The sequence below is a fragment of the Triplophysa rosa genome, linkage group LG18 (genome assembly GCF_024868665.1).
Source record: "Triplophysa rosa linkage group LG18, Trosa_1v2, whole genome shotgun sequence".
Taxonomy (NCBI): domain Eukaryota; kingdom Metazoa; phylum Chordata; class Actinopteri; order Cypriniformes; family Nemacheilidae; genus Triplophysa; species Triplophysa rosa.
In genome coordinates this window covers 19765336-19786518 of record NC_079907.1, presented here as the reverse complement: position 1 = coordinate 19786518, position 21183 = coordinate 19765336, and the positions used below count along the sequence as shown (strand labels likewise).

The window sequence follows — 21183 nt, the reverse complement described above, 5'->3', positions numbered from 1 at the left end:
CTTTCTGATCAACTAACGGACTTCTTTTTTGGCTAATTCTATATTTAGGCATTGGTTCCGAATGTACAGAAATATTAATAAAGAGAATGAGTAGAAAATGAAATCATGAAAGGCTATCTTTTGCTACCGTGTTAGATTCAAAGAAGGAACCGGTTTTTATTAATAGAATTATTCAATAACTCCCAACACAATATTTACTCAAATTCCCCCGTCTGAACTTGATATCATTTTAAAATGACAAAAAATAGACAGTGACAAACTCTCTAAATAAAAACAAATAAAAACAATTTCAGTCTCAAATTTATTTACACATTTAAAATGTATGGTGTCAATAATGTCAGTTATTTACAAACCTTCACTTGCGTAAGAAAACTGTACAATAAAACCAGGAGTGTAGAAATAATTGAGAATTAAGATACAATTTACATATTAAAATCACTTCTCCGCGCACAATGTAGCGTTCAATCCAAAAATGTTTACATACCCAATAACAACACACTGGAGTTCAAACCTACAATGAGCATCAAAGTATTTGGTCGAAAAGAAATTAAAGAGGAAAATCAACAGACATCACAAACAAAGAAAAGCCATATTATCATAGCACACACACACACACACTCACGCACACGCACACACGTGCACAAATCTCTGGATCCATGTTTCACAATAAAGCACATAAAGACATTTGATTGAGTTTTAAAATTAACCTACATATTAGCGTTTTAAAAGAAGAATTTGATTGGAACAAATAATTCTTCGGTAAGAAGCTGCGAGATGTCATGGAATACTTCAAGACATTTCTGCATCGCTCAATAATAACTGCATCAGACTTATTCTTACAAATTCTATTGCACCGCATTACGGTTTAAAAAGCGCTTAAGAAAGCATCACATCCTGCTATTCTACAACTTATTCATAGTGTTCAAGTCAAATATTAAAGTCACAAGTGCATTAACAGGCTCAAAATGAAACGATCGAACAACATATGAAATGTTTGTATTGATCAAATGCATCAGTCGTTGATACGATATATTTCCTCTCCATAAGAAAGAATCAGACAACGAAACCGACGCTGGTATTTGATACGGTACATGACTTAAGCTGGTGGATTTTTTCTATCATTAAAGGTTTTATCATCAAATTATGCATCTGTAATACTGGCAACGGTTACAAAGTGATCATTTTTAGTTGTCTTCTTCATGGTGCACTTCATTTCATTTGTTTTAAAGCTGTTAAAACTCGTGCCCTGAGAGATTTCAGGAGTTTTTCATTGCAGGACTGCTGGTCTTCTCTGCTTCTTTATCCTTCACGAGGATATTAAACACCTGATGAAAAGAATCAAAAGATGAAACAAACGTTCAGCGAGTTACTGTAGGGTTGACCTCCGCACAAATCATGTATCGAAAGAGTCTGTGTGCAAATACATCAAATGTGGCAGAACATATATTTGCCTGTAATATCCTGTCTGATTTCACACACTGGCAATCAGGCAAGCACTCCGACAGGAACTGACCTGCGTCCACTTCCTGTTACCGCTGAGCATGTGAGTGTTGGAGATGCAGGAGAAGAGGCGCTCAGGATGCGTGTCCTCCGGCAGTCTGTTGAGAAACTGAGCGATGTGGATGAAGTCCATCTGCAGCAGAACCTCCTCATACAGCCGCAGGATCCCCAGACCCGTCCGGAACAAAAACTCTTCACCGTCTCTGCAAAACACGTCCCACACCCGGCACGCCACGTCCAACGGCAGAGACTTACTGTAGAGCGTGAAGATCCTGTTCAGACACAAACATCACAGGTTAGTCCTCAACAAATGATGATATATAGATACACATACAGCATGTAACTTGTTGAAATGTTCGTGGACTCACCAGTCGATCAGATACAGGTCGGGTGTGAGGTTGTAACTCTTGAAATGATTAAAGAGTCGGGGCAGGTTTTCTTCGAAGAACACTTCAAATGCCGCAAAGTATTTCAGCATCTAAGCACGAGACACATTTGTAAAAACCGTAGAGCATCTGACCATCGTTCACAATAAGTTGAGTAATGTGTGTTTGATGTGTAATGAAGGGATGTACCAGCTCATGGTCCACTCTGAAGAAAGCCATCTGACAGGGTTTATTCAGTAGATTGGCGAAGGCGATAAAAGCATCAGCTTCCTCCAGGTTCAGAATCAGCACTGCAGCTATGAAGGACATTCCCTGAACCTGCAGCCAAGATAAAGCTGCCGTTTTCCTACATGATTTTCTTAAAAACACTCGCATCAACAAATTTACTTTTTATTTATTTATTGAAAACAAGGTATGGCATGCTTAAAATCAATTAGAAAATGTTCACTGACATTTTAACACTAAAAACGACCGATCCCATAGCTTGTTTTTCTAAAAAAGCAAAGCCATGATGCCTAGTTTTTATTAATCATACATAGGGCTGTCACGATTATGAAATCTGGCTGATGATTAATTGTCTAATAAATCATTGCGATTATGACGATTAATTGTCTGTTTTAGAGCTCTGACTTTTAATTCTCATAAATTTTTTATTCAGCTTTGAAACGACCATATTGTTCTGAATATAAAGTTCTGAATGTTCTTTTTCTTGGAAATACATAGGAAAAAATTGGGTCATCTTACTTAAGGTTTAGGCGTTTACCTGTCAATAATACAACCGCCAAATACTTGTAAATTAAGTAAATTCTATGTTAATGAGATTTTGGTAGACTGGTTTTCACACTGAAATAATATTAAATTGTACTGCAGGTTATTTTTATGGTATATGCATTAGTTTTTTTTAAAGTGATTGTGTTGTGGCGGTACATTTTACAAGTATTACCATGCTTTAGTTACAATACAATATGCAATATGCAGATGCACTACAGCTCCCCCTAGTGTCTTCTATAGAGATGTGCAATAATTGCGATGATCTGAAACCATCGCGATGAGGTCAAACAATCGCGAAGAGATTATTGAATAATCCTGACAGCCCTAATCATACATAATACATTAATGAAATATGAATACAAAATTGAACATGTATTTTTTTTATGTGTAAAACTACCAGTTTCGGTAATGTGAATGGAAAAAGTAGTGATGCTTGATTTTCTTTTTGCAGAATATAATCTTGTAAATAGTTTAAAGTGTTGGCTTAATGAAGTGGACCTGTGATTATTTGAAATCTATCAATATTCTCATGGTGTGAGCAGTAGATTATAGATGCGAGTAGATGATGAATTGACTCACATATCCCACGTCAGGTCTGTAGCAGGTGTAAGCGCCCAGCACACTGTGCAGAAGATCATGATACGGCCCACCCTAACAAACAACACAAACACATCAGCATCATCCACATCAACCTGTTCCAGATCCTGCAGTGATGACGCTGGAAAGCAACAACTTTACCTGGAATAATTTTACAGCTATTAGTGGAAGAACAAGAGCTTTACCTTCTGTAAGATGAAGAGAGATGGAAACGTGCGAGAGATGTCCAGTTTAATCACGTCCAGACTGGACTCACGGTCTGCTACTGACGCCCCACTGTCCACTGTCACAACACAATTAACCTCACACATCAACATACAGACACAACACTGATTCAGTGAAACGTTAGGATATTTAGGTATCTTGGTATGGTTAACCTGTGAGCTCAAACATACGTATATACGAGAAAGACAAACCGTCTGATTCCAGCTCACAGCCCGTCTCCCTGATGCTCCTCCATCGCTCCCTGGCTCGCGAGAGGAAGATGTCGTAAAGATCTGAGAAAAGAGAAACACATTCGTCTCAGGCAACAGCTTACATCCATACAAAACAAATGATTTATATACATAATCTATTTATCATAAAGAAAGAACGAGGCGCACCTGAACGGCTCGGAGCAGTTTATCAGAGTAATGCAGTCGAAAGGTAATAAAAAGTTCAGTTAATCTCTTCACTGACACGTTAAATACCTGAGGTTATGTTGAGTTCATTCCCGATGGCCAGACTCCAGACTTTACCCCTCACATTGGGTGGCAGACCCTGCCACCAGAGATCTCGCACACGCCTCGTCCCGCGCCTGAAGTTCAACATAGAGCCGTTAATATATAACAATGTAGAGATACACGGCACATTAACATCAGGTGACGGTGAAGCATGTGTTTATCTCACATGTTCTCCCAGTTGGGAAGGATGTCATTGTTCCACACCAGCATAGCGTTGGCGATGCTGTCCTCCTGTTTAAACCTCTCCTTCATCTGTTTCTTTTTCTTCTGAGCGTCCTTCAGTTCTGTCAACAGACATGAGATGTCACAGCAGGGCTAATGCTGGGTTCACACCAAACGCGAATTAAGCGATTTGCGCGAGTAAATTACATACAAATTCAAAGCAAAGACGCTTGTAGACGTGAACTCGCGGCAGGCGATGCGAATGGTAGGGGGTTCACACCAAACGCGAATTAAGCGATTTGCGCGAGTAAATTGCATACAAAATCAATCCAAAGACGCGAATAGACGCGAACGCACGTCAAACTCCTCTTGCGCGCATGTTGAAAATATTTGTCAATAAAGAGCGTGGAACGCGATTGTTTGTGTTTGGTGTGAGCCCAGCATGACGTGAATCGGGCGGCGCGATTGCCGCACGTTCCGCGAAGGTTGAAAATATTTGTCAGATCACTCACGAGAAAATAACGAACTTTTCCACGTGGAACGCGATTGTTCGCGTTTGGTGTGAACCCAGCATAAAGACTACATTAAGTCACATGGATCCTCACTATGAATTAAAATCCACCATTACCATTATGTTAATGAGTAATACGTTTCAGTAGTGTACCTCTCTTTTTCATCTCGGCCACCATTTCATCATACTCCTGACGGTGGCGCTGTGCCTCCTCCTCTGATTTAGCAGGAAGATTCCTGAGGAAGACAAGTGAACTTCATTCTCAACCCTTATTGTGTGCACAAATAAACTTGGAAAGAAGATTCTGGAATCACTGGGTTATGGTTCAAATGACGATCTCACATTTCACTGGTCATTTATTCTTAATAAGGATTTGGAGACTTGAAGACACTTGCGTGGCGAAATGCGATACAGTCTGTGCTAAGTCTTATTTATAGCCTTTTGTTCATGTAAGATGAGCCTGTGAAGGTTTGCTGGGAGATCTGGAATGCAGGTCAGTAGATACGATGAACCTCACAAGAGGACTGTAATATGTGGTTCATTCTGACCAAACCATTGACACATCATGGCAGTAATGATTTTTAAATATAAACCATAACACGAAAATAATCACAATAAACATAATTGTGTTCTCTACCTTGCGCAATGAATAATTTTAGCATTGCAACTAATTATTTTTGTTAATTTTGCATTTTTTGCTGAAAATCTCCTTAACGTAACATGTCCAGCTATGTCCGAGTGCATGATATGTTGTAATTTAAACAGATTAATTTAGATTAAATAGTCTTTTGTTCACCTTAAAAACACAAAATACAAAAAATGTAGGCATTATAAAATCAACTTGTACTTTATGAAGCACATTAAACTTCTATTTTAATTAATTAGATTATGCAGTAAAAAACAATATGTAAACACTGCAAAATGTTTTGTCACAAACTCAACTGACAAAAATTATGCTTTGTTTTCTTAACAGGTGTAGCTTTTAGTAAAGAGCTGTGGTTGTTTTCTCTATGTGCTTTTGCATAGTGCTCGTGTCAGCAGAGGTGGCGATCATATCTTACTGTCGATCCTCCTTCCTCCACTGACTGAACCCTCACAGCCTTCAGAGAAACAGTTAAAACTACATAAACATAAACATGTTTTATGCTTACATTGCACATATGTAAGAGACAGATTATTTGTTTTTAAAGAGGTTTGGCTGTGAATGTATTCAAAATAACTTAATGTGAACTTGCAATTACTATACTGTACTTGTGTTACAGTCAGCTGCCGTTCAGATGCGCGCTGCGCAGAACACAAAAGAAGATCTTTTGAACAATGTTATTAACAGCCCCCTTTCACTTGTATTGGTTAAAATAGCAGTGAATGGGGGCCAGTGCTGTTCTGTTACCAACATTTGTCAAAATATCTTCTTTTGTGTTCTGCAGAAGAAAGAAACTCACACAGGTCTGAAATGACAATTCATTTTGAAGGTGAACTACCCCTTACAGCCTGGCTTTATGTGCTGCAGATGCGAGAGATGCACATTAACGTTGAAACCAGTCCGTCTAGCGCGTGTTTACATAGGGAACGTTGTCTATGAATGGCCGGGCCGGTCCCTGTAGCTCACAGCACGCACGTGTTCTGTACAGTAATGAAAACAGGTCGTGCACCAAATGTGCACTCACACAAATGCTCCTAAATATATTTTGAGATCGCACATGTTAAATTTAGGGAGCATATGCGACTAAAATGGTCTCTATTTCGAGCCCAGCACTCCATCATGCCAATTGCGTGAGGATATTGTGTATGATAAATAAAAACTTTTTTTTAGCTAAACATTCTATGGTATTGACATTTTTAGACTGTTACGGTAATGAGACTTTTTTAATGTTTGAAACGTGATAACGTTTAGAAATTAATGCTTTTAAGAAGTGCTGTCAATCGATTAAAAACAATCTGATTAATCACACAGTTTTTCTGTGATTAATCACGATTAATTGCACATAACATTAATGTTTTTAAATATACTTTTACATTCTAATAATTTCACATTTAATCTCCAAATTAATGTAGAAACATCAGATTTCTTTAACAACAACATTTTATGATTTAAAGCTAACATTCTGATATTAGTACTGCAACTGATGTCTCCATTAAATTGATTAGTTTTTCTTTATTTTAACATTATTTATAGCTGTTCAACACTGAAGTACAGAATAATTGAGAGCTATCGTGTCTAACATGTATTAAATATACAGAAATTGAATTAAACACTTTACAGTCTTTAATGCTAAATTCTAAATTAAATACAGAATTAAATCTACAAAACACATTGAATTCCTCTTTTCTTTTGTTCTTTGATTAACATTAATGACAGGAGTCACAGCAGCAGTTTTAAGAACGCGGCCCCTTTAAGAGCTGCCGCTCTACGCAGCTGACGCCCTTTCCCATTTTCACAACTCTTTGCATTCATTTAGGATTTTATTTAACACGTTGAAATCTGTGTTTACGAAAACGGGCTTTCTGACATAATCTTGTGTTTTGTTCATTCAAGCACGAAAGAGAACTTAATACTGGTGCTGCGCTGTCTGACAAAGATTGACTGACGCAGTCTTTAGCCCGTGACTGAAAAGAAGCACTAGTCTTCAACACTTAAGAGATATGTCAGTGAAAAACTAGAAACAGTTGATTCTTGAGGAGAGCAATCGCATTTATTTTCTTAAATCATAATAAGACTGAACACCTCAAAATGGCAACAAATCATGGTCGACACCGTAACCTACATCTATTATAAACACCCAAGTCTCATTTAATCTCAAGTGCTCATAAGTAAACCAAACTCCTTCAAAAAGGTCTCTTCAATATAACGGATAAATAAAATAATGTTAAGTAAAATTAAATAGTCAAAGCCTTTTTGCACTGGACATGCTGGTTTGTCCTTATTTCACATATAAACCGCCAGCAATTGACAACTACCTGATACTGCACTCGTATTCACATAAAGAAGCCATGAGTTTTAGTAAGAAAGGGCAAAATCCACAAGATATAGTACCTTCAATGCCCTGTAAATGTCAATATTAATCTTCTGTAGCAAAAATAAACTGCTGCAAAAAAGATAGGTGCCATGCAAAATGTAATGTGTCATTGCATTAGTCCTTACAAATGTAGTGGAGTAAAGAGTACATATACTAGTTCAAAAATGTAGTCAAGTAGAGAGTAAAAGTAGCTAATATCTTTAATACTCAGTCAGTACAACTACAAAGTGGCCAAAAAGATACTTAAGTACAGTAACTAATTACATTTACTCCAATACTTTACACCACTGCGCTAGACAAAGGATGACAAAATAAACGGATGCTGCGTTAATTGCGTTAAGTATTTGAACGCGTTAATCTGAAAAATAATCAATCTCATGCGTTAACTTTGACAGCCATACTTTTAAACATGGAAGACTTTGTTTTTAATGCCTAATGAGGAAATCTGTTCGTAAGTATTTAACAAATCCCATCAGTTGATACTAACTACCAGTTGAGATATCAATGAATGAATTAAACAAATAACCATTCAATGTCTACACAAACAGAATAAAATGACAGAAATAAGTAAATGACAAAAACATGACAGTATTACAATAAAATCATTGACATTACCAAGTGCTGTATCATTTACTGTATGTTGAATGTATTTCTCAGTTTAATTATATCACTAGCTTTGATATATCATCATGAGTTTAATGTTGGACTCACGCGGGGCGGTCTTCTAGTATGAGAGCGGTGGTGGACATCGGCTCAAACTCCAAGTTCTTACGTTGGCTCTGAGAGGAAAGGGATGGACTCGGGCTGGATTTGGTCACCTTGGCTTCATACTCCTGTGAGAAAGCAAAGTTTTACTAAATGTGCCTTTAACAGAATCGCAAGTTAGTGCGAGCGACACATGATGACATGGAGGCACGTGAAGAGGCGGAGGTTCATGAAACACACGGGTCACTGAGTGTGATGTGTAACAGCCATGTAGAAAGTAATCTGCCTGTACCATCTACATCATGAGCTTTATCCCATTCATCCTAACTGTCTTCCACATCCATCTGTAGACGCTTCAAGGAATACACTGTGAAAGAGGCTTTATTCCCATGAAATATGGGTGAAAGAAAGAAACCAGTCAGAGGAAAGAAAGAGGGTCAATCTGCTCGATATCAAAACTGCATATTTACATATCCAGATTTACAAACACGGTCAAGAATGAGATTACAGGACATCAGGAGGTCAGTGCTGGTCCCAGTGAAACCAGAGAACAAAGACAGCAGGCATTACTGGTTTCAATGCTGCTTTAAAAGACTACTGAACAATCTCCTTTATAGCATTTGATGGTGCCTGTTCGTTTGTATTGTGTGGAAAAGAACAGCGAACAGCTTTCTTGTGTGTCAAGGAAGAAAGTAAGTCGTAAAGGTTTGGTTTATTCACAATGGTGGATAAATGATTACAAATAGCTAAGATTCCCTTCTGGGTTCCTTTAACTAAACAGCATGTGTAGCAGTATGGTGATTGGTTGAGCAGGGATGTCACGTGATGCGAGTTCATGAAATGACCAATGGGAGGTGAAATCTTTCCGTGCACGGAAGACGTGAGGATGACTGAAAGGGTTTGTTTAGAGACGTTAAGGCATACCGCTGAAGTTAAGAGATCAGGTGTAGATACAGACGTGAGATTGCCTGGATTACTGTCCTGAAGAGAGGAAAACAGACAAATATACAAACAGAACAGCATGTGTTGATCTCGTCAGACTCTCACCCTTAAGACAAACTAATGCTGCGTTCACACCAAACACTAATTAAGTTAATTACATACAAAGTTAATGCAAAGACACGAATAGATTTGAACTTGCAGCAGGCGATGCTAATGGCGCGAATCGGGCGGCGCATTGGTCGTGAACGCGCGTCTGCCGCGCAAGTTGAAAAATTTAAACTCGAGCGAGAAATTCGCACGAAGAGCTCATTGACACCTACTGCTTGACGGGTCCGGACGCGTGAAGACACTCCCCATCACGTGATGTTTTTCACGCCACTCACGCAAAAATAACGAACTTTTCCCGCGAGTAATAAAGTGTGTGGAACGCGATTGTTCGCGTTTGGTGTGAACACAGCATAAGACAAACGGCTCGTACACTCTGCTTGTATGTTTCTTTCAACTGCTAAGGCTTTCTAGACGGTTTCAAAGCAACAACATAAACAAAACGTTACTGCGCTAGGGCGCGTTCGTGGACTGCCATTAACTTCCGGTACACATTCACAAACAATTAGTGCCTGTAGATTATTTCTGATAACAAGCAAAAGAAACCGAGAAGAAATGTTACTTGGCTAAACTGGTCTCTCCAATATTTTGCATTTAGACTGCGATACCAAGCTCAACCTCTAGATGTCAATGTACCATACGTTTTCTTTAAATGCGACAAAAATACAGGACCCTTTTAACAAATTGTTTATTTAATAAAATGAACATACAGCAAGATTCAACAAACTGTTTATTTAATACAATTATTATACAATAAAATAATAATATTAATAATATTAACATAAATTAAATGAAATATAAATAGGTGTGCGCGTCCGATGAAACTGGCTATTCCAGACTGGATCTTTCTTATTTGTGTGAAGTTTAACAGAAGATAATCATGAGTCCATAACTAAACGTGTGTGTGAGAACACCAAACCAGCAAAACTCCAGTCACCACCTACACAAAACATCTAATCTAGACAACCGAGATATACATTTATACTAAAAAAGTGAAACTGGTACAAAAGATGTCTGGTGAGATGTTTGAAGAAGTGTGTTTCCTGGTTAGACATGCATGAATGACACTGATATCTTTTGTGAGTTAAACAGCAGCAACAGCCGCTTTCACACCAGGTAGTTCAAGAAAATAATTGATAGAAATGAGGAACAAGGGATGTATTTTCCTGGTTGCATTCACACCGGCATTAGGACCTCTGAAGTGACATTAACCGGCCGACAGCACGGCATTAAAAAAAAAAAAAACTGATGGTCGCAGTGATTGAGGTTGTGTTTTTCTGTTTTTGTGATAACAGAGATGGAATATAAAAATTGCAATTAAATAAACAAAAAGGTGGGCTAAAAGATCTCTTTTGCACTGCTATAACACTGAGGCGGAGAAAATAATTATTCTTACATAATAAGAATAAAATTCTTTATTCTTATTATGTCGCGGCAATGTGGAGCAAAGACACAGTTTTTTTAAAATAGACAGACAATGAGGTAACTTAGAGATGTTGCTGCGGGTAACACAAGACTATAAAGCTGCGAAAGTGAAACTTAACTCACGCTCCGCTGCCAAACAATAACTGCGAGAAATTAAATATTCCGTCTCCTAAAATGCAATCTAAAGTATGCATGAACTGACATTAATGCTATCAAACAGGAGAGCAGCCGGAACAACTGCGTCACATGATGAAAAACGCTTTATCGTTTTTAAATCCCTCCGTTTTCCTCATCCACACTACAACGCGAAAACGTCGTTTTCAAATATATCCACTTTCAAGTGCGTTTTCGAAAAGCTCAGTTTTCGTTGACAAAAACACTGTCTCAGTGTGGACGAAAGGCCAAAACGGAGAGAAAAAGTTGCATTTTCAAACGAAAACGCATTAGTGTGGACAGTGTCTAATAGGGATAGTCACTAGAGGACTGAAGTGCATTTTCAGTTTTTAACTGAAGATTATGAGGGCACACAAATAAAAAAAATAGAATGACCCACATCGGTAAGCTATTTACAATAAACGCTGCAATATTTCATGAAAAAATAGGAATTGTTATTTTTTATTTCACTGGGACTTTAATATTGCTTGCTTTTATCGACTGATACCAGTTACTGGCCGATAACTAAACTGCAATTTAAAAACAAATTCCAAATCAAATAAAAAATGAGCAATACAAAAATCTCTTTAAAATAAACAAACTAAGACTTTGTCTGTGCTTTTCTTGGATTTTATAAACATTAAAGAAATATCAGCATATCCACATTTTCCAAGTCTGCAGTAAACACAGCGGCCCCTGCTGTTCAAAACATGTACTGCGATTCAAATAACATCTCAACCGACTTAAATCGTCACACATATTATAATCGATTTTCAACCGGCTCACGGTGAATCGTTACATTCCTATACATTTATGTCTTGTAACGCTTTAAAACACTGTTCTGTGGCATGCGATCAGCCAAAGTCCAAAAGGTGTTTCTATAACTTAAATGACGTATTCCTAGTTTCTATACAGTGCCAACAACACACCAAAAAGGTATTTCCACCAATAGTATTAGGAACTACGAAAACGTTCCTGCGGTGTGAAAGCCCCTAACATCTCATGAATGACAAGTCAAATTCATAGGATGATCTTATTGGTCGATTCGTCCTGGTCTGCCCAGCCTCATGACATCAGCGAAACAGAAAGAGCAAGAAAGTTGTGACATTTTGGTGTAAGATTACGACACGTTTATTACTTCAGCTCTGATGAATCGCATGTAGATTTTTATAGTTTTTATACATGTAAAACAGACTAGACAGGAAATAAACAATCTTCTGTCGAGTGTACAGAAGCATCGCTCTGTGAACGGGTTGTGAACAGACCTGCTGAATGGTTCTGGAGTCTTTGGGGGGGCTCTCCCTCAGAGGGACTTTTCCAAACAGTTTCCATCCCGGTGCGCTGGGGGTCTCTCTCTGCTTTCTGGAGAACAAACTTCTGCTGAAGACACGATCACACAACAAGTGTTAAACACCACATCAGGTCCCTTTTTGACCCCACCGATGACATCACAGATGAGACACAGCGTTCCTCTTGATCAAGCTTAACATGATATGTACAGAAATGATAAAACAAGAAACCTAAATGATTTTTGAATCTTTAAGAACGAGGAACAGGAAACCATTTGTTGGTATATTAGATACATGCTGCAGTCTTTTTCTACAAATCTTAGAAACAAGACAGAATACAAGACATAATTGTGTATGACAATACCTGCTAAACATCTCAGAAACGCCATGCTTCTCGCTAAGAGTGAGACCGGACGCAGCGACGCTCAACGTGGTGGGGATGTTGTCCGGGGCGCTCTGACGCCGACTGATTTCATACGTGTTCCTGGAGACCAGACTGACATCCATGAACTTTAAACCATCCGGTCTGTCTGAGGTGAGAAAGATCTCGCCATCATCCGGACTCAAGGACGTGGATTCATTGTTATGCAAAGAGATAGAGGAAAATGTCCTGAGAGAGCGTGTCACAGCAGCTGACGGACTGCCGGATGACTTTCTGTACGGCTCTGCGTCAGGAGAACTGCTGACGTCCTCATCGTCGTGAGCTTGCTTCTGGGGATTAGATTTATGTCCTGACCCGATAGATCTGATCTCACCGCCATCTTGAGGTGGTTCTGTTACTTCAGAAGGAGAATTCGACTGGCTGGTTAGAGGAACGGAGGGACAGGATTCAACCCCGAGAACACCATCAACGTTCAAAGCACCGTGTAAAGAATCGCAAGACGGTTCGCCTTTTAAATGACTTCCTTCAAGGTGAGACGATTTTGAAACTTCACACTCAGCATTTCCGTTTGGCAATTGTGTGCCATGCGGTGCGGAACATGACTGACTTCCTGCAGCAGAGCACAGGAGATCAGTGTGCCGCCCGGTGGGTGATTGATTTTCGTCTCTCGTCGACGTCCCGGTGTGGGAGATCATGTCCTGCATTATGTCCTCTCGTCTGTCTGTGACATCAGCGATGTGGGAAGGTGGTCTGCTATCCTCAGCACCCCGGCTTCCAGAGGAAGATGACTCCACCATGAGCTTCAGAGGAGAATCTACGGAGATGATGCGGCTCTTCTGGACACCAGTGGATGGATAACCTACAGTACGATTACAAGACATTTTTATTTGTATACCCTTTTTACGCACAATGCATTCAAGTTAGGAAGCAATTTATTAATAATATTAAAATAATAACGTTGAATTTTAAACGTGTTCAACACATTATTGTAATCGTGAAACCAGTATCGTGTTTTGTATCGAACCGTGAGCTGTCGTTACATCCCTAACGTTACATGTAATAAATAACAAATAAAAACATGGTTCTGCTACAGTAACCGTATTTGTGGTGAAACAGTGGTTATATAACTGCTAACAAATAATCCAGCAAACACGGGAAAAATACTTTTACTGTAATAATCCCAGTTTGTAATGGTTAGGATTGTGAATTACAACGTTCTCAACCTCTGAATTTAATGACATGTGATGCTGTCTAGGCAGGCAGCTCACTAGGATTTGGGACAACGATGTTATAAGTGACTTTACATACCCATCGACTTCAACCCAATTCCTGATCAAATATCTCTACTATAAAGCCTTCCAGAGAGGTCTGATGTTGTCACGGTTCGCTGTCATATGTCGAGGTACATCATTGTCTTCATGACTATCCTCTAATTTAAATGCCCTCCGCTCTTCTTTCAGCAGAATATCTACTCGAACTGTCCTTCAGCATATTCACAAGATAAACCTCATGATTTAAAACACGAGCGCTGCCCGGACCGGGACCGGCAGATGATCTCCGCACCGTGACCTGACGCCATTTTGACAATCGAGCTACGTCACGCGGTGACGCAATGCGCTGCATCAGACTCTGCGCGCCGTCTGCTGGACACATGTCATGCGCACACTGTACAGGCACAGTATTGAACAGAGATCATTTTGTGTGTACATTTATTACCACTGGTTTCTATATCATTTTTATTTTCTCCTTCAGTGTGTTTATTGTTATTATTTTTCTCGCCGTATTTATTTTCAGCATTTTCTGTATTGGCACTCAATTTAAATGCTGTAAAGAGAAAAGCTGCGCTCAAAATGACCTCAGGTGCGTAAAGCACATAAATAAACAAAAAAGGGAAAGTCCTTTTTATTTCAACCTTTTTTAGAACCTTTTAGCAAATGCTGACGCCAGTAACGCTTTGCTGTCAATTATCAGTTGCGTAATTATTTGTTGATCCAATAAATTGCACTTATACTGGCCGGTTGCACACTTTATTCAACAGAAACACCTCATCATAAATCAAACTAACTGTAATACAGTAGAAGTAAATGTCAGTCAGTCATTTCAAGAACGTAAACGTCACCTCAGATCAGCAATAAAAATTTATTATTTATTTTATTGACATAATTACAGGTCTTACAGAAAATGTTTATACTCATATTGTCCTTTGGTATATACTGATAATTATAGTTCTACCCCTATTTTGAAGAGAGTTTCTGATAAGTTGCAAACAGTCAGACAGACAGACGTACATTAGTTTTAACACACCTGTGCTCACAGAAGTTCACAGAACCCATGTTGCTGCTATGTGACTTCTAAATGTCGTATCTGATCTCTCGTCTTTCTGTGGGACTGCATTACAGATGCAACATCAGACCAATAATTCAGCAGAGTGAGAGCCGATCACCTCCAGTCCTGCAATTGATGCTCTATTCAACAGAAACACGATTGCACTTTTTAGGAGGAAGAAACGAGTTGGAAAGGAGCGCAAATAGAGAAGCAGATGAACAGGGGACACGAGAGACCAATAGAAGACTATGAGATATTTGACTCGGGCCTAGAGAAATGGAAACAGCAGGAAAGGACAGCGATGGTGTCCTCTGCGCTCTGCGCCCTCATTGTCTCCATGCTGCTGTGGAACACTCTTGTGTGCATCGCCGTCATCAAATTCAGACATCTGTGATCCAAAGTGACTAATTTTTTCGTCATATCTTTGGCAGTGTCGGATCTCTTCGTGGCTGTTCTGGTCATGCCGTGGAAGGCTGTCTCCGAAGTGGCCGGTTGTTGGCTCTTCGGGAGCTTTTGTGACACTTGGATAGCCTTTGATATCATGTCTTCGACGGCATCTATTCTGAATTTTTGCATCATAAGTTTGGATAGATACTGGGCCATCTTGAGCCCTTTCCGTTACGAGCGTGAAATGACCCAGCGGGTGGCGTTTGTCATGATCGGGATGGCGTGGACCCTCTCCATCCTGATTTCCTTCGTCCCTGTCAGACTCAACTGGCACAAGGCTGAGTGCACATATCTCACCGATAAACCACGGCATCCCATCGGAGGACTGCACTGCGACTTTGAACAGGACATACGCCATTGCATCTTCACTCGTAAGCTTTTACGTTCCTGTCATCATTATGATCGGAACATACACGCGCATCTACAGGATTGCGCAAATGCAGATCCGAAGGATCTGGGCAGCCGGACACACTCAAAGTCACCGCGAATGCTCGAGCCAACAGTGTGATGCAAGACACTGGAGCCAAACGCAGGATCGAGAAGTTTTAATGTGAAATCCCCACACTCAAGAACTTAAACAGTACAAAGTCACTGACAGAAAAGAATAAACTAAAAGGGCAAAGGCTAGAGCGCTCGAGCGCTCTGCCAATCGACTGTTAGGGGAAGAGGAGAGAGACCCAAAAAATAATCCACAGAACGTCCGCAGCAAGCGGGGAAAACCAAAAAATAATCCACAGAGCATCCGCAGCAAGCGGGGGTTGAACCAGTTGGCACAGTCCACGGCCGTCCAACCAGAGAAAGCTAGCTGCCCGGTGATACCGTCGGTTTAGAGTCACATTCGTGGAGACCAGAGGTAAGCGACCGTAAATCCCCGATGATAATCCGTACAATGCGGCCACGAACCCAGACCAAAATCCGTTAGCTGAAGGCCATGACACAATCCCAGGGCGACATTCACACAGCCGGGCTGCAAGAATCCGTAGGAGATACTCAACGGGAGGTTCCCCGGGTGAAGAGGTGCTCGACTCGCCTCGGTGACCCTCCTCGACAGATAGCCGTCACTTGAAGTCTGTAGTGAAGATTATCAAAGCGGGAGCAGCGAGAACAGGACAGGGTGAAAGCAGCACAGGAGCCTGGACAAGACACGGTGATCAAAAAACTGGAAACAACAAGACTAGACTAGACTAGACTAGACCGACTGGATAAGATGGCCAGCGATCGCCACAAGACAAACTGTAATGGACTGACAAAGAACGCTGAAACACACAGGGAATAAAAAGGGGGGCAATCAGAAGGTGAAATGAGAAACCAGTTGGGGAGACTGAGAGTTAGCGAGGGAACCAGGTGAATCAAACAAAGAGTAGGCGATCGGGTAACAAGGGGGCGGGGCCACACACGCGGTCCTGGGGCACATGGCAGCTGTCAAGTGCTCGACAGAAACAAACACAGAGGACCAGACAGACAAAGACCAGTAGTGCTAGACCCGAGCCCTGACAAACAGTCCCTTAAAAGCACATTCAAGAAAGAGACCAAGGTGTTAAAAACCCTGTCCGTCATAATGGGAGTGTTTGTGTTTTGTGGCTGCCGTTCTTCGTCCTGAACTGCATCGTTCCTTTCTGTGACCTGGACGCGCTCGGAGACTCTCGGTGCGTCAGCAGCACAACCTTCAGCATCTTTGTGTGGTTCGGATGGGCCAATTCTGCCCTCAACCCGGTGATCTATGCGTTCAACGCGGATTTCAGGAAAGCGTTCACCACTAAAATTGGGCTGCAACAGACTTTGCGCGTCTTCTGCGGTGGAGGCAGTGAATTTCAGTAACGAGCTGGTGTCTTATCATCACGCAACCCATCACGACACCACTCTTCCCCAGAAAGACGCGCAGGACGCATCCGATCCTCAGCGCTTAGTTTTGGTACCCATGGTACCCGTTTTGGTACTCGCGTCTTTCGATAGGGTTTCGGTCGCTTCTGGTTTGTCTTGTATCCAGAGAAACGTGCCGCTGCCTGGCACCGAGCAGCAAGAAGGTGAGCTGGAGATATCTTTGGACATGATGCGCTTCACATCCACAGGACCGAGCAACTGCTGTGGGATTCCGGGTCATATTGAGGAGAAGCATGTAGACAAAACTGGAAAGATTTATAGCTCCGTAATAATTAGCCCATGAGTTCATTCCTCCAAAGCATAAGTGTCAATTTGATAAATCCACACTCTTAAGGTTCCTGCAAAGGTTCCATAATGAGGTTTCTGATGCACGGAACGTTCTTTTTAGTGACTTTTATATTGATGTTCTTTTTTTAACATTCACAGATGATGTCACAAAAAGTCAATAACGGTCAAACTCTACAATATGAGCCTACATTTTGCAGTAGGGTTTTCATGTAAATAGAATCAGATTTTGTATAATCAAAATGCTGTGAAGTGAGCGTTCATCTACTGAGATTCAGTAGAGAACCACACATTAGTTTGAATCAATATTTTATACGCATTTTAATTTCATTACATCTGAAAACATGAAAGCATTTTAATGCGTTTTGCAGTTATAGTGTTTAAACGGTCAATGGGATAAACATAAATGAATACAGTGTCACTGCGTTTAACATTTAACAAAATAAACCATGTTAGGTTTTAAATAATAAAAACATTAATAAAACAGGTACACCCAATCTAAGCCACAGAGACAAAATGGTTAAAAGGGAAAAAACAAGGATTTGATGAAAGCAGTGGACTGTGTTTTCTGGATGAGAGAGGGTTTAAGAAAGATCTCTCTGATGGAATTGGAGGGGCATCATGGTCTCCTACACAGAAATGTGAAAAAGCCTTTGCATTTACCCAGAATCCTCAAGGATGTTTACCTTGTGTGGATGGTTTAAGCACAATTTAAAGCACAATATAAAACGTTATTAAATCCTCATCGGAGGTCTTTGCCAAAAGTCCTGAGGACGTCTCAGCAGACATTCAGAAAATCATTCAGCCAAGATGCAAAACTTGATGAATGATGATGAAAGAGGACATCAATTCTGAGAAGAACAGACTCATTTGGAGCAATTTACAAGAATCACCTTCTGTGAGTCCTTTTATCAAACATGTCACAGGAGAGTTAGTTTATAGGCACGTGCCTTATAGTCTCGACTGCTAAAATAGCTGTTGAACATTCTCAGTAAAAGGTAAAAAAGGTTTCACTGAACACATATAGATTTTTTTTGCACAATACAATGCTGCTGGGGCATGTTGTCACAATGGAGCTAAACATCTTATGAAAGTACTTCAGTGCAATTTAAACAGCAAAACAAATCGCACTTACAGTATCAAAAATGCTAAAACCATCAAAGAAAAATGGAACATGGTGCTTCCACCGGGTCTAGGTTTTAATACAAGAACAAGGTATGAGAATGTGACGTGACTTGGGTTTTAAACACCTGCACATGTGTATGTCTAAACAGTGCAACGGGCATATTTACCAAACATGCCACGTCCTGAACGTAAATGTGGATGAAGGGTAAATGGAGCAAGGTGAGGGTCAGAATGAATCATGAGTGTGAATCCAGGAGATGGTGAAAGGGGCTTTATAACAAGCATCAGAGCAGAATTGAGAAAATTCTTCATTTACATGTCACCTCCTCATGGTAAATGTCATGATCCTTTATGAAAGGAAATGCGAGTGAAACCAGAGTTAGATATGTGAGTCCCTATGCGTCTACAGAGATGTAACTGACCTAACAATAAATAGCTTACAGTAACATGTTGTGACAATATCAGTCAAAACAACACAGCACACACAGATGCATGCGGTAAACAGTGTGTTTGTTTTGATCATCTGGTATGTGATGAGATATTCAGGATACAAAACAAGAGTAATGCAACACTACAAAATATCAAAACCAAGAAAATTCTATAAATGTTCCTTAAATGTCACAATTTAAATGTTGTTGCATTTTAGAGCAGAGATGCCGTTCTGTTCCTTAAAGCTACAGTGTCTCATTTTTTCCAGTATTGTGCAGCCCTATTATCTGTGTTTTGTATAAGCAGCTTTAGAAATAAATGTGAATTTGAATAATATATGCCGCTAAAAAGCATTTAAAAACAAAAAATGTGATTGGTGGGTTTAGATGTAAGTCAGACGAGCGATTACAGTACTTGTTCTCCTCTGTAGATGATGTATTCAGCCAGAGCGAGGCCGTTGAGTGGGCCATCTTCATAGCATTAAACTGAAGAATGGACTTCCTTAAAGTCACACGACGGAAAATCTATTTCTCCTCCCATGTTGTGCTGCAGGCTGTCGTCAGTGGGTTCACTTCTGACAGATAACATGACCTTATGAACATGACACCCTGTTCCTCCTCCGATTCCATACACATAGGTGACATACAGTATGGTTCTCAGCGAAATAGATCCCGGCCCTGAACATTTCTCCTATCTATGCAAACCTCTCATCGAAGCCTATATTATATTGCATTTAACATATTTAACACTTAACTAAGGGAACACAAACGTATAGCTTGAATTCACTGGATGTTGCATTTTATAAAAATGTAAAGGTCCAGCGTGTAACTTTTGGAAGATCTATTGTCAGAAATGAGAGTAAAGTTCCGCCCACAAGGTCAAAGGCAAACGTAAACTTGAGAAGCGTGAACGAAAAACTCGGAAAGCGCAAATGAAAACTCAAGCAGCGAATTCATAACCCATGATTTGCAAAAACAAAACTTAGAAAACAGTTAAGAAAAATGCTGATTATTTGAAAACCTTGTTGCATTCTTGCAATTGGGTTTATTGTTTTCATTATCAGTGTGTTTTTTTCTTTCTCATTATATATTTTTGTTCATTTCTTAAAAGTTTTTCATTCATTCTTATTGCCACAAAAATAAAACGGCAGCCATGTAACCCGCAGCCATATGCAGAGGTGCGGACTGAAACGACACACAGATGTCTACATTAACACACCATCCAAATAAAGATACATACAGATTCTGAACCACAAACCCCTTGTGACACTGAGTAACCGTAGAGGATAGAATAAATCACCTTTCTCCCGTCACCAGTGTGACAGTTCACGTGCATTCACCTAGAATTTTGAAAATGACAAGTGCATTTGCATGAATGATTCTCATTCGTTGGAGCCAAATGAAAAGAAGAATGTTTTAATTATTGACAATTATAAACATAAATCTGTCTTCTGGATGCTAGAGATCATGAGGATTTTGATGATGAGACTTTCTTAATAATTTTCAATAAATATTCAATGGTTGTATAAGATTCTAAAATTACTTTTCAAGAAACCCCCCCCACCCACACCCACACCCACACCCGCACACGCACACGCACACGCACACGCACACACACACACACACACACACACACACACACACACACACACACACACAATAACTACATGTTAAACAAGCAAACAATAAATACAAACAGTGCTATTAAAAGATAGTATCCTTTCAATGTAAGCTATCTGTGAAATGAACAACCAATCAGCACTGACCGAAAATTCACTGGATCACCAGGAATCACGTCACCGTGCACAGACATGATAGGCTACCAGATACATGAGCCTTTAAATAAGTCAACAGTTCAAACCTGTATGACTTTCTTATACAGAACACAAGATATTCTGAAATGCGTTGATAACCAAACAACACTGGCTCGTATTAATTGACGCTGTATGAACACACTGAGAGATCAAAATAGCCTATATTAATTTTGTGTTCCACTTAATTAAGAGTCATATATATATATATATA

General features: G+C 39.9%; 2 protein-coding genes across 8 annotated transcripts; one reads left to right on the top strand and one right to left on the bottom strand.

Moving 5' to 3' along the window:
• Positions 1 to 271: 271 nt before the first annotated feature.
• Positions 272 to 14257, bottom strand: tbc1d12b (TBC1 domain family, member 12b). 7 transcript variants are annotated; one of them, XM_057358807.1, is made up of 15 exons: positions 13976 to 14257; positions 12650 to 13526; positions 12262 to 12376; positions 9296 to 9352; positions 8378 to 8499; positions 4803 to 4885; positions 4143 to 4260; positions 3944 to 4050; positions 3650 to 3751; positions 3440 to 3537; positions 3237 to 3308; positions 2076 to 2204; positions 1869 to 1978; positions 1514 to 1772; positions 272 to 1325 (listed from the first exon to the last, which is right to left on the bottom strand). In XM_057358807.1, the coding sequence occupies exons 1-15, from the start codon at positions 13977 to 13979 to the stop codon at positions 1257 to 1259; spliced, it is 2322 nt and encodes a 773-aa protein (XP_057214790.1). In that variant the 5' UTR covers positions 13980 to 14257; the 3' UTR covers positions 272 to 1256. The 7 variants fall into 7 exon arrangements, with proteins under 7 accessions (XP_057214790.1, XP_057214793.1, XP_057214792.1 ...); XM_057358810.1 differs by having other exon boundaries at positions 3671 to 3751; XM_057358809.1 differs by having other exon boundaries at positions 12262 to 12373.
• Positions 14258 to 14978: 721 nt separating this feature from the next.
• Positions 14979 to 17603, top strand: drd6b (dopamine receptor D6b). Its single transcript, XM_057357827.1, is given in 5 exon segments — positions 14979 to 15718; positions 15720 to 15943; positions 16915 to 17013; positions 17016 to 17197; positions 17199 to 17603. Coding segments are annotated over 5 exon segments (1422 nt in total). The 5' UTR covers positions 14979 to 15206.
• Positions 17604 to 21183: the final 3580 nt, after the last annotated feature.

Coding starts and splice junctions, on each gene's coding strand:
- tbc1d12b (XM_057358807.1), bottom strand. Junction 12,377..12,649: donor GTTTCTGAGATGTTTAGCAG/GTATTGTCATAC, acceptor TCGTGTCTTCAG/CAGAAGTTTGTTCTCCAGAA. Junction 8,500..9,295: donor CTGATCTCTTAACTTCAGCG/GTATGCCTTAAC, acceptor GCTTTCTCACAG/GAGTATGAAGCCAAGGTGAC.